At 47.1% G+C, this 12279-nt stretch overlaps 1 protein-coding gene across 1 annotated transcript; it reads left to right on the top strand.

The window, feature by feature from the left end:
- Positions 1 to 4729: 4729 nt before the first annotated feature.
- LOC118075842 (protein S100-A12) lies at positions 4730 to 7193 on the top strand. The gene is made up of 3 exons (XM_088659643.1): positions 4730 to 4876; positions 5823 to 5985; positions 6860 to 7193. The coding sequence occupies exons 2-3, from the start codon at positions 5833 to 5835 to the stop codon at positions 7016 to 7018; spliced, it is 312 nt and encodes a 103-aa protein (XP_088515769.1). The 5' UTR covers positions 4730 to 4876; positions 5823 to 5832; the 3' UTR covers positions 7019 to 7193.
- Positions 7194 to 12279: the final 5086 nt, after the last annotated feature.

Raw genomic sequence — 12279 nt, forward strand, 5'->3', positions numbered from 1 at the left:
GATGTGTGTTGCAGGCTCTTCGCAGACACTAAGCGCTGGAGGAAAAGCACTCTGTACGTACTCAAGCACACCCTGCCGTTCCTTTCCCTTCTCCAATGCCAACCACATAATCTTCCCATTTGGAATTTCCCATTGCATGAAAAGTAACTTCCTTTCCCACTAGGAAATAGATTCCGGGTAACTTCAAAGTTTACATATGTACGCTTACAAGCAATGCATGGGCAGCACAGCTACAGTATGTCCTGGTTCTTGGTGGTATTTTTGGACCGGATAACAACCTCAGAATATGAAAAGGACCCATGAATTATCACCAGTATTATCTTAACTTTTATCCTGCCTTTTCCTCAGATTGGAACTCAAGGCGGCTTACACAAATTGAAATGACACAGATAAAATAGGGGGGGGGAGCTAAGACATACAAAAGACAACTGCAATTAAACTCCAACAGAATTAAAACAAGGCACAAACCAAATCTCTTTTAAAAAATGCAATGCTGGTGACAAAAGGAAAGTGAGCAAGTCTCAGACTGCCATCTAGTGGTGCCATGAAGTAGCAACTACCCCATCGCTTAGGAAAAAGACCCATCCTATAACACAAGCATCCCCAACCCAAACTTTTGCAAATCCTCCCCTGATACGTTTGGCGGTGGAAACAGAAGGGTTTTTCTCATAGGCAAAACCATCAGGCCTCGACAACTTAACCTGCGAAAACGCATTGTTTTGAGCAAATCCCTGACCCGCAGGTCAGAATTTCACAAAAAATATGATGATATTGTTATAAGAATTTTGAGGTCATATATATATATAATAATTGTTCATAAAACATGTACATGAATGTACAGAAACATGTCTGAAGCAGCACAGGAAAACAGGCCTGACTGACACCATTTTGACTCTCTCTGACCAGGTGTTCCTCTGCAAGGAAGAAGTGGGGTGGGGGGAACCTTCTCATTGTCTCAGGAATTAAAGTGATAATCCCTGGCATCCTGATACCTGACTGCCAGACAAAAGGGTGTGATTAACTTGGCTGGGAAACAGGGAAATGTAAATATCTCTCAATTTTGTTGATTAGGTTTTGGGGGCAGGGGGCAGGGTCCAGGATGCTCAGATTACTGCCACCAGACCTCCCCTTTCATGATGTACCTATGATGAATCTAGGGAGAGGGGTCTTGGGCTACACCCCTTCTGTGACATATGGATGATGCTTCTGGGGGGTGGGCTGAAACCAATTTCAAATCTCTTTTTAAGGACAAGACATCTTTGTTTGGGGTTCCTTCCTTGTTCTCCTGTGTGAGAGGAAGGACCCTGTTGCAACAGCAAAAATAAAAGTGCCTTGCTTCGCACGTCCTGGTTTGGTCTCTGTTATTTGGTGGGCAGGAGACGCTTAAACTTTGTCTGCTTGCCAGGATACCTGGACTCTTCCTGGGTCAAGGATCCACTTAATTCTAGGGCCGTGTAGCTCTGCAAAATTTTTACAACATTATCCAATTCACTCAAAAATGGTGCCAAACTGTTGCAAATCTTCCCCTGATTTTTTTTGCAGTGGAAACAGAAGCTGTTTTTATCATTGGCAAAAAAATCAGGCCTCGACAACTTAACCTGCGGAAACACATTTTTTTTTGAACAAATCCCAGAATTTCAACAAAAATCTCAAGTTATCCAATTCACTCACAAATGGCGCCAAACTGTTGCAAATCCTCCCCTGATACGTTTGGCAGTGGATAAATAAGGTTTTTTTTATCATAGGCAAAAAAAATCAGGCCTCTGCAACTTAACCTGCGGAAAAATATTTTTTTGAAAAAATCCCTGAATCAGAATTTCACCAAAAATCTGGTTAATCAATTCACTCAAAAATGGTGCCAAACTGTTGCAAATGCTCCCCCGATACGTTTGGCGGTGGAAACAGAAGGGTTTTAATCATAGGGGAAAACATCAGGCGTTGACAACTTAACCTGCGGAAAAACATTTTTTTGAAAAAATCCGTGACCCGTGGGTCAGAATTTCACCTAAAATGTGAAGTTATCCAATTCACTCAAAAATGGTGCCAAACTGTTGCAAATCCTCCCCTGATACATTTGGCGGTGGAAACAGAAGGGTTTTTTATCATAGGCAAAATAATAATAATCAGGATTCAACAACTTAACCTGCGGAAAAACATTTTTTTGAAAAAATCTGTTACCCGCGGGGTCAGAATTTTACCAAAAAGCTGAATTTATTCAAGACCACAGCGCCACCCGCATGAATCAAATACCACCTGTCCATCATTTTCATATAATTTTCTTTCAGCGTACAACATGCCGTGAATTTAAAATCTGTTTTCCAGTTTGCTTGGCTTCTTCTTCATCCAGCTCAGGGGTAGATAGCCTGGTGTTCTCCATTTGTTTTTGGATTACAAATCCCATAATACCCAACTTGGTTGTGTTAATTCGGGGTGTTGTAGCACAACAAAACCAGGAGGCCGCTGTGTTGATTTACAGAGGCTAAATTTATTCAGGCAGCGCTGATTGATTGATTATATTTCTATGCCTCTTTTCATTCAAATAAATGAAAGTGGCTTACAAACAATACATAACAATAACAAGCTGGAACATAACAGGACGTCACAATAGCAGCATAAATAGAATAGAACAATTAACAAATCATCAGCGAAATGGTTAACAAAGTGGCAAAAGAAACGTCACAATTAAAGTCCTATTATGTATATGATTAACAAATCAATACAGCATTTATAATCTATAAAGCGATATTAACAACATTTATAAATTAGCAACTGAAGAATGAACTAAGGACTGTTAAGTTTGTTATGTATTGGTTTAATTTGTGTACATGAGTTTCTCTGCTAGTCCTGTAACTACCTTTCCCGTTCTTGGGCGATTCAAATGGGTGCGGTGACAGTTGCTATTGGTTAACAACTTGTTAGCACAATTTGGATCCTCACTCTGATAGGTTCCTGCCAAAATCTAAGTGTATCCTTTCCCCAACCCCTGCTCCTGAGAGTATAAAAGGAGCTCACCCTTTCCCTCCAGTCAGTCAAGATTCCTACTGCAATAAAGAAGACTGTTCTTGTTATACTTGACTCCTAGCAGTTCCTTGCTAGTATGCTGAATCACTATTCTGAGCTGACTTCACGAAGAGCTGAAATCACACTCACGACATAACAAAGTTCATACACACACTCGCCACACGCCCATGACTCATAAACTTTCACTCCATTCATTAAAATACAACATGATGCCTTTGGCAGCAACTCCCTTCTGAAAATGACAAACCTAGACAGCATCTTAAAAAGCAGAGACATCACCTTGCCGACAAAGGTCCGTATAGTTAAAGCTATGGTTTTCCCAGTAGTGATGTATGGAAGTGAGAGCTGGACCATAAAGAAGGCTGATCGCCGAAGAATTAATGCTTTTGAATTATGGTGCTGGAGGAGACTCTTGAGAGTCCCATGGACTGCAAGAAGATCAAACCTATCCATTCTGAAGGAAATCAGCCCTGAGTGCTCCCTGGAAGGACAGATCGTGAAACTGAGGCTCCAATACTTTGGCCACCTCATGAGAAGAGAAGAATCCTTGGAAAAGACCCTGATGTTGGGAAAGATTGAGGGCACAAGGAGAAGGGGGCGACAGAGGACGAGATGGTTGGACAGTGTTCTCGAAGCTACCAACATGAGTTTGACCAAACTGCGGGAGGCAGTGCAAGACAGGAGTGCCTGGCGTGCTATGGTCCATGGGGTCACGAAGAGTCGGACACGACTAAACGACTAAACAACAACCCTTCTGAATGTTCCTCAGGCTGGAGGTCGGGCAGCCCAGATGAAACCAGCCACCCCCTGATGGCAAACACGAGTCTCTCTTCCCTCAGGGTTCTTCTTCTGCAAGCAGCTCCTTTTTGAATGCTCCTGGGGTTGAAGGGTAGGGCAAGGCAGGTGGGAAAAGCCATTACCTGCTGGCCAACACAATTTCTCACACCTCGGGAGGGGAGAGGGCTCTTGTGCTCGCGTCCTGCTTGAGGGTTTCCTACGGCATCCCGGGGGGGGGGGCACCATGAGAAGAGGTTGCTAGATGGACCATTGGCCTGGTCTCACAGGCTCTTCTTGCAGTCTTCGAGCAGCTTGCTTGGTTGACCAAATCCGGGGTCCCCAAACTAAGGCCCGGGGGCCGGATGCGGCTCAATCGCCTTCTAAATCCGGCCTGCGGATGGTCCGGGAATCAGCATGTTTTTACATGAGTAGAATGCGTCCTTTTATTTAAAATGCATCTCTGGGTTATTTGTGGGGCATAGGAATTCGTTCATATATTTTTTTTCAAAATATAGTCCGGCCCCCCACAAGGTCTGAGGGACAGTGGACCGGCCCCCTGCTGAAAAAGTTTGCTGACCCTTGAAATACAGGGAGATAGGTCAGATGATTTGTTTTTATCAGATTATGTTTGTATACATGTTGGAAGCTGCCCAGAATGGCTGGGGCAACCCAGTCAGAAGTGCAGGGTGCAAAAAATTATTACTACTACTACTACTACTACTACTACTACTATGATTCCAATGGCCAGCAGCCTCTTTTGCACAGGAGATGACTAGATTGCTCCGGGAAGGTCTGGTACCCAGCCCTTGCAGAACAGATACCCATTAGAATTGCACAAGAATCTCAACTAAGTCACACCTGACAGATTGCATCCTTGATTTCGCCAAGGCGGGCGTGGCAGGTGCTGCTTGGCATTACGCAATGGGAGGCTCTTTCCAGAGGAGAGGAAATCAGCACAAGGCGGCGGGATGATTTGCAAGGCTCTTCTGCAACCGAGGAGATTATAAAAGCCCGCCTGCCTCGACGCCAGCATTCACACCACCTCTCTTCTCGGATCCTGCTCCCTTTGGAAACTCAGGTAAGTCCTCATCTCTTGGCAGCCAACCTGAAGGTGGCTTGGAAGCAGGCTCCCATGGGAACTGCTCTCCTTCTCAGCCAGCCTTCTCTTGGTTTGCTGCTAGCTGCGAAGGGAGCAGAGGGCGGTAGCTGACTAAGGGATACTCAAAGTCGGCCCATTGAAAGGAACGGACTTAAGCTAGCCCAGTCCATCCATTACATTGGGGCTGCTCTGAGCAGGGCTAACCCAGAGTCCCTTCTTCCATTGCCAATGCAAAAATACCTAGGGCTACTGCAGGGAGTCTAGAGTGAACCTTCTTTCTATCTTCTGACAACCTGCTCGGTTAGAAGGTCCATTATCTTATTTTATTTTTCACTGCCCTGGCTACACTGGAGGCGTAGCCGGAAATGGATTAGCCTTGCTTAGCAGACAAGTCAAAACGTTTTGTAGGCAAATTTGCGGGCTCATTTTAAAAGCTGCTTTCAAGGGGCTTCAATGTGTTCTTTCTGGGTCCTGGATGCCAGCCCTTTAAATCAGCCCTTTGTTCAAAACCATGAGGACTAGAATCCTACTTGATTTGGAGGAAGTAGGGCTTGAGAATGTCACCCACCTGAATTCCAGGAGAGCCACAGCCAGTAAGTGTAGCCCAGGCTTTGCCCCCAGATGCAAGTGGACTACAACGTCCATCATCCACAACCTGTAGAGTCCAGTGGACAAGGATGATGGGAGTTGTCGTCCAACCAACTACAGGGGACGGATGCACTATAAGGCAGATTCCTGATGTTGTTGGACTCAGATTCCCATCAGCTCCAGCCAGCATGATCAATGGTCAGATTATGTGTGCTGCAAATCACCAATGTCTAGGTGAGGCCCCCATGTTGGATACTCCTCTGACTTCCCTTATGGGCAGAGCTGAGCCTTGAACCTCTCTCCCGTTTTCCTCCCTCTCCTCTGTATCCTCCCAAAGGCTTAGCAAGATGAAAACTCTCATGGAGAAGGCTTTGGAGTGCATTGTCCACATTTTCCACCAATATGCCATTCGGAACCCAATGGACGACTACCTGCAGTTCAAGGAGTTCGAGAAGCTATTGAAGGAAGAAGCCCGGCCTTTCTTGAAGGACACCCTACCTGTAAGCACAGATAAACAGCTGGGGAAACTGTGGCCACAGGGATGGGGGCAAAGCTCTAGGTCCTGGGGGTGGCTGGACGTGTTCCTGTGACCCTCCAGAGGATGCTGGACTCCAACTCCCATCATCTCCTGACCCTTGGTCATGTTGGATAGAGCTGATGGGAGTTGGAGTGCAATAACATTTGGCCTTTAACTAGACCCCAGATCCCTCAACTTAGTTCTCCAGCTGTCTTGGGACTACAGCTCCCATCATCCCTAGCTAGCAGGACCAGTGGCCAGGGATGATGGGGAATGTAGCCCCAGAACAGCTGGAGAACCAGACTTGGGAAACCCTGAACTAGACCATCTCTTGCTTTTCCTGAACCGGAGAGAGCACATCTCAGCTCTTGCCTTCTTCAAAGGCCAGGGACAGGACTACAACTCCCACAACCCCCTGCTCACTGGGCATGCCTGATAGGGCTGATGGGAGCTGGAATCTGTCCCCAAATAACTGAAAGACCACCTCCTTCCCTCAAGACCCTCTTGGGTGCTGAGATCGGCAGAGTGGGACCCCTCGGTAGTTCTTCCACCCGCAGATGTTCAGGGGGTGGTGATGATGCAGGGCAGGGTCTTCTCTGCTGTGGCCCCAAAGCTGTGGAATTCTGTCTCTAGAGAGGTGAGCCTGGCACCTTTCTTATACAGCATTTGGGGATGTTGAAGATGTATATTTTAAGAGCTCACCTTATTTCTATGGCATTAAAATGTTTTCGTGTTGTGTTTTAATCTTGCCACCTGCCTCAGGACCTTAGGGTGAAGGGCGGGCAATTAATAATAATGATAAACAAATAATTAAATATAACCCTTTCCTGCTTCCTCCTCCTTAATCTTATCTGCAGCCGGGTACGAACCAGGATGCTTACATCAAGAAGATGTTTGAGAAAGCAGACAAGAACCGTGACGGGAAGCTGAAGTTCACTGAGTTCTTGACTGTGCTGGAGGCTGCTCTCATAGATGCTCACAACAGGTCCCACCTCCTGCCCGAGACGGGGCACTGAGTTAGCCAGGGCCCACCTGCAAGACAGCCACACTTCCAATGGATCCCTTTCTTGAGTCCATCGTTGACGACCATTCATTCCCATGGATTGTAGGCACCCCTGCCTGGCTACGTCGCGGGCACTAGAAGACTTCAAAGTCTTGTCATAAGAACAATAAAATATATTTAATCGAGAACTCTCTGGGTCTTTTCGTGTTTCGTTTCCATCCATTTTTATTAATTTTCACACAATTTTACAAATTCAGTTCAGTTTCAATGCAATATTCCCTTAAAACCTTTTGACTCCCCATCCTTGGTGTTTCTGTTCAAATCCTTTATCTACCGCCTTAAATGTAATACTTTTTTGTTGTTGAAAATAATAATAATATTTTTAATTAGTTTTCCAAATTATTACTAATCAGTCCAGATCACACAATTAATACAATTCCTTGAAAAAAAATCACGTTTCCCCCTCCTGTTGCAAACATATGTTCATTACATCCTCATGTAGCCACTTCATCCTTCTTTCATCTCCATTTAATAATCCTTCTCTTGATGTTAGTCCATTCTCGCAGCTGACTTTTACTGTTTCCTTACATACAGCACCCTTGTTGTTTTTCATAAATATAAAATCCATTTCATGTGTGTAGTCCTTCATAAATGTTGTTCTCAGACCTGGTCTGTTGGGAGAGTTAATTGCTTTCTTCTTTTGTCCACTTCACTGCCATGCTTACAACGTCACATTCCTTCCCTTCCGCTGTTCCCAGCTTGCGCACAAGGCTGTGTCTATAAATCACTCCCAGATAAGATGTCCATTCTCTGCCATTAAAATTCCACTCTGGGGTTCTTCTTCGGCATGCAGCAAAAGATAAAGCCTTTTCACAAATGAAACTTCTTGTCAGATTTAATTAGCAGCCGTTCATCTTCTCGCTCTTAATTTCTCCCTCCTGATTCAGTCCAAATATAATTTTAAATAAAGTCCATTCAACCTCCGTCAAGGGGGGAGGGCATATTGTTAAATTCCTTGTTCAGCATAAATCAAGAGCCTCCCTGCCCTTTTCCTCTGTGTCAGGCAGAATAATATAGCTACAACTATACTTGTTGTCGTTTAGTCGTTTAGTCGTGTCCGACTCTTCGTGACCCCATGGACCAGAGCACGCCAGGCATTCCTGTCTTCCACTGCCTCCCGCAGTTTGGTCAAACTCATGTTCGTAGCTTCGAGAACACTGTCCAACCATCTCATCCTCTCTCGTCCCCTTCTCCTTGTGTCCTCCATCTTTCCCAACATCAGGGTCTTTTCCAGGGAGTCTTCTCTTCTCATGAGGTGGCCAAAGTATTGGAGCCTCAGCTTCACGATCTGTCCTTCCAGGGAGCACTCAGGGCTGATTTCCTTCAGAATGGATAGGTTTGATCTTCTTGCAGTCCATGGGACTCTCAAGAGTCTCCTCCAGCACCATAATTCAAAAGCATCAATTCTTCGGTGATCAGCCTTCTTGATGGTCCAGCTCTCACTTCCATACACCATGAATGGGAAAACCATAGCTTTAACTATATACACACATCTCTTTATTTTGCAGGAGAGGTCAAGAAGAAAAAAGACCATTTGGAAACCATTTGAAAGCACAAAGTACCTCGTCCTCCTTCCGTCTCAGCTGTTGTAAGGGTTTTCAAGCTTCATAAAAATCATTCAAATACCTTCAAAGATCCAAACCCAGTCCTCTCAGCAGCTGATTGATTGCAGCCCATTATAATACAGTATACCATTTCAGGAGCGTCTCATAATTAACGGCAATATTACAAATTAGTGAGGAACTGATCACAAATCATGCCGAAGACAGAGGTTCGTCCATGGTAGGGACGCACCCCCAGGTTGCACCCGTTCTGCCATTCAAGTTGGCAGATACGGGCTTAAGCGACACTGCGGGGTGCAGTAAACGCCCCAGAAGCCCCTGAGGAGCATGGCCAGGAATTTCCCCCTGCCTCTACTGCCCCGGAGGGCAGTGAAGATCAGCCGCCATAAAACGTGACACCAGGCCGGAAACCTAAACATACTGTAGTACTTATTTCTATAGTATATATCAGGGGTCGGCAAGGTTTACCTCGCCTGGGCCGGTTCATTCCTGCGGAGATAGCTCCATGGGCCAGATCGAGGCTGCGCAGATGCGATTTTCGGCGTCTGTGCATGCGCAGATGCGATTTCCAGCGCCACGGAAGCGAGTCCCTGCTCTGCGCTATGCGGGGACTTGCCGAGCGGGCGGCTCGTTTTGGGGGCGGCTCATGCGCAGTTTAAACGACCCCCGTGGGCCGCTTGTGGCCCATGGGCCGCAGGTTGCCGACCCCTGGCATATATGCTACATTGCATTCCTTTATCATTTGCATTCCTTTGCTTATATTTCCAGTCCTGTCTGCAATTTCATTCCCATGTGTTTTGTGATAGACCCATAGGACTGCAAGCACACAGAAGTTGACAAACTCAAGGCAAAGTACTGTGGGTGGGGATATTGGAAGGGAAGTGTTGTAGCACAATGGCAGAGCACCTGCTTTGAATACATAAGGTCCCAGGTTTCCAGGTAATGTGGCTTTCCAGGTAATGTGGCTTTCCAGGTAATGTGGCCAGCATGACCAAACTGCTTCTGGCACAACGGGACACCGTGACGGAAACCAGAGCGCACAGAAACACTGTTTACCTTCCTGCTGTAGGTAGGTACCTACCTTCCTCCTATTTATTTACTTGCACTGGCAAGCTTACAAACTGCTAGGTTGGCAGGAGCTGGGACAGAGCAACGAGAGCTCACTCCGTCATGGAGATTCGAACCGCCGACCTTCTGATCGGCCAGCCCAAAAAGCTCAGTGGTTTACCGTAGACCACAGCACAACCCGACTAACCCTTCAAACAACAAAGTGTTAACCACACTCTGAACCTAACCAGCCAGGGCCCCCGCTGCTAAATAAGCCAGGATCGGCAGAGGTCAAGAGGACATGTGGCTTTCTACCATCAAGTGGTATATGCACATTTTCTTAATTATATCAAATAAAATAAAATAAAGTGCTGCAATGGGAAAGGAGACAATTGTCCCTATTCAGACACCCCTGTACATTGCAATTTGAGTGCCCTTCACACATGTTGTCAACTGGTCACCAATTGGGATGGTGTCATGGAGTGACTAGGTGCAGCTGGATCTCTCAGCGGCTTTTGACACCATCGACCTTAACATCCTTCTGGACTGTCTAGAGGGGTTGGGAGCTGGGGACACTGTCATACAGTGGTTCTGCTCCTTCCTCCTGGGCTGTGTTCAGAAAGTGGTGTGTGTGTGGGGGTGAGTGTTCGGACCCCTGGGCTCTCACTTGTGGGGTGCCTCAGGGTTCCGTCCACTCCCCCATGCTTTTTAACATCTATATGCAGCCGCTGGGAGAGATCATCAGGGGGTTTGGGCTGGGTGTCCATCAGTATGCGGATGATACCCAGCTCTACCTCTCTTTCAAATCAGAACCAGTGAAGGCGGTGAAGGTCCTGTGTGAGTGCCTGGAAGTGGTTGGAGGATGGATGGCGGCTAACAGATTGAGGTTGAATCCTGACAAGACAGAAGTACTGTTTGTGGGGGACAGGAGGCGGGCAGGTGTGGAGGATTCCCTGGTTCTGAATGGGGTAACTGTGCCCCTGAAGGACCAGGTGCGCAGCCTGGGAGTCATTTTGGACTCACAGCTGTCCATGGAGGTGCAGGTTAATTCTGTGTCCATGGCAGCTGTCTATCAGCTCCATCTGATACGCAGGCTGAGACCCTACCTGCTCGCAGACTGTCTAGCCAGAGTGGTGCATGCTCTGGTTATCTCCTGCTTGGACTACTGCAATGTGCTCTACATGGGGCTACCATTGAAGGTGACCCAGAAACTGCAACTAATCCAGAATGCGGCAGCTAGACTGGTGACTGGGAGTGGCCGCCAGGACCACATAACACCAGTCCTGAGAGATCTACCTTGGCTCCCAGTATGTTTCCGAGCAGAGTTCAAAGTGTTGGTGCTGACCTTTAAAGCCCTAAATGGCCTTGGTCCTGTATATCTGATGGAGCGTCTCCACCCCCACCGTCCAGCCCGGACACTGAGATCCAGCGCTGAGGGCCTTCTGCCGGTTCCCTCATTGCGAGAAGTGAGGTTACAAGGAACCAGACAGAGGGCCTTCTCCGTAGCAGCACCCGCCCTGTGGAACGCCCTTCCATTAGATGACATGGAAATAAGCAGCTATCCTAATTTTAAAAGACATCTGAAGGCAGCCCTGTTTAGGGAAGCTTTTAATATTTAATGCTGTATTGTTTTAATATTTGATTGGGAGCCGCCCAGAGTGGTTGGGGAGACTCAGCCAGATGGGGTATAAATAATAAATTATTATTATATATATGCAGAGGAGAGGTGAGAGGCACCAGCTGGGGAATCCCCAAGGGAAGAAGGCTCAGAGCCTGGGGATGGCTGGTGGGAAGACCATGGGTGGCCAGAGGGAGAAGACTGGGAGAAGGATGTGTCAGAAGCAGAAGATGCAACAGGGTTTAGTGTGCGGGAAGAGGCTGTGGCAGAGAGCAGTTCAGAATCAGAGGCAGAAGTGGAAGTTGGAGAGGAGGGGTGCCAAGAGGCAGCAATGAGTCAGGATGATGAAGAAGCCAAGGTGTCTCCCCTCTGGCTGTGACCAGCTCCCTTCCCCCCAGTCTCCCAGGACCAGAAGAGGTATGCAGAGGGTGGAATAGAGACAGGCACGGCGGTGGAGTCTCAGATTGCTTGGGAAGGACCTGGGGGAGGAGGAGAATTAGACCCCCACAACTGCCTGATATGGGCAAGATCTACTGGGACGAATTGACGTGCTCACCAGGCCTGCGCTGAGCAGCCTTTTTTCTTTTAATAAAGAGTTCAATTCTCTGAATGCCATGGGATTTAGGGCGACCAGTTCCTACTAACCACAATGGCTTTGCTGTGCCCCCCAAGGTTGGAGGCAGCAATGTTTCTGAATACTGATGGCTGGAAACCGCAGGAGGGGAGAGGGCTCTTGTGCTCGGGTCCTGCTTGTGGGTTCCCATTGGGGCATGTGGGTTGGCCACTGTGAGAACAGGATGCTGGACTCGATGGGCCATTGGCCTGATCCAGCAGCCTCTTCTTATGCACTTACTGATGCACTTCTTATGCACTTACTAATATCTAAATTAGTAAGCATCAGCATTGTGGCTGAGTGCAACGTGGTCCATTACGAGAACACCCAACATTTGGGAGTATGAAAATGGGGAGCAGTGACACCCATCACCC

This window comes from Zootoca vivipara, chromosome 16, assembly GCF_965207765.1.
Source record: "Zootoca vivipara chromosome 16, rZooViv2.hap1.1, whole genome shotgun sequence".
NCBI lineage: Eukaryota > Metazoa > Chordata > Lepidosauria > Squamata > Lacertidae > Zootoca > Zootoca vivipara.

Bases quoted from the DNA above. Each gene is read 5' to 3' on its own strand.
- LOC118075842 (XM_088659643.1), top strand. From the start codon at position 5,833: ATGAAAACTCTCATGGAGAAGGCTTTGGAGTGCATTGTCCACATTTTC. The intron at 5,986-6,859 runs GTAAGCACAGAT...TCTTATCTGCAG, and splicing joins TCTTGAAGGACACCCTACCT to CCGGGTACGAACCAGGATGC.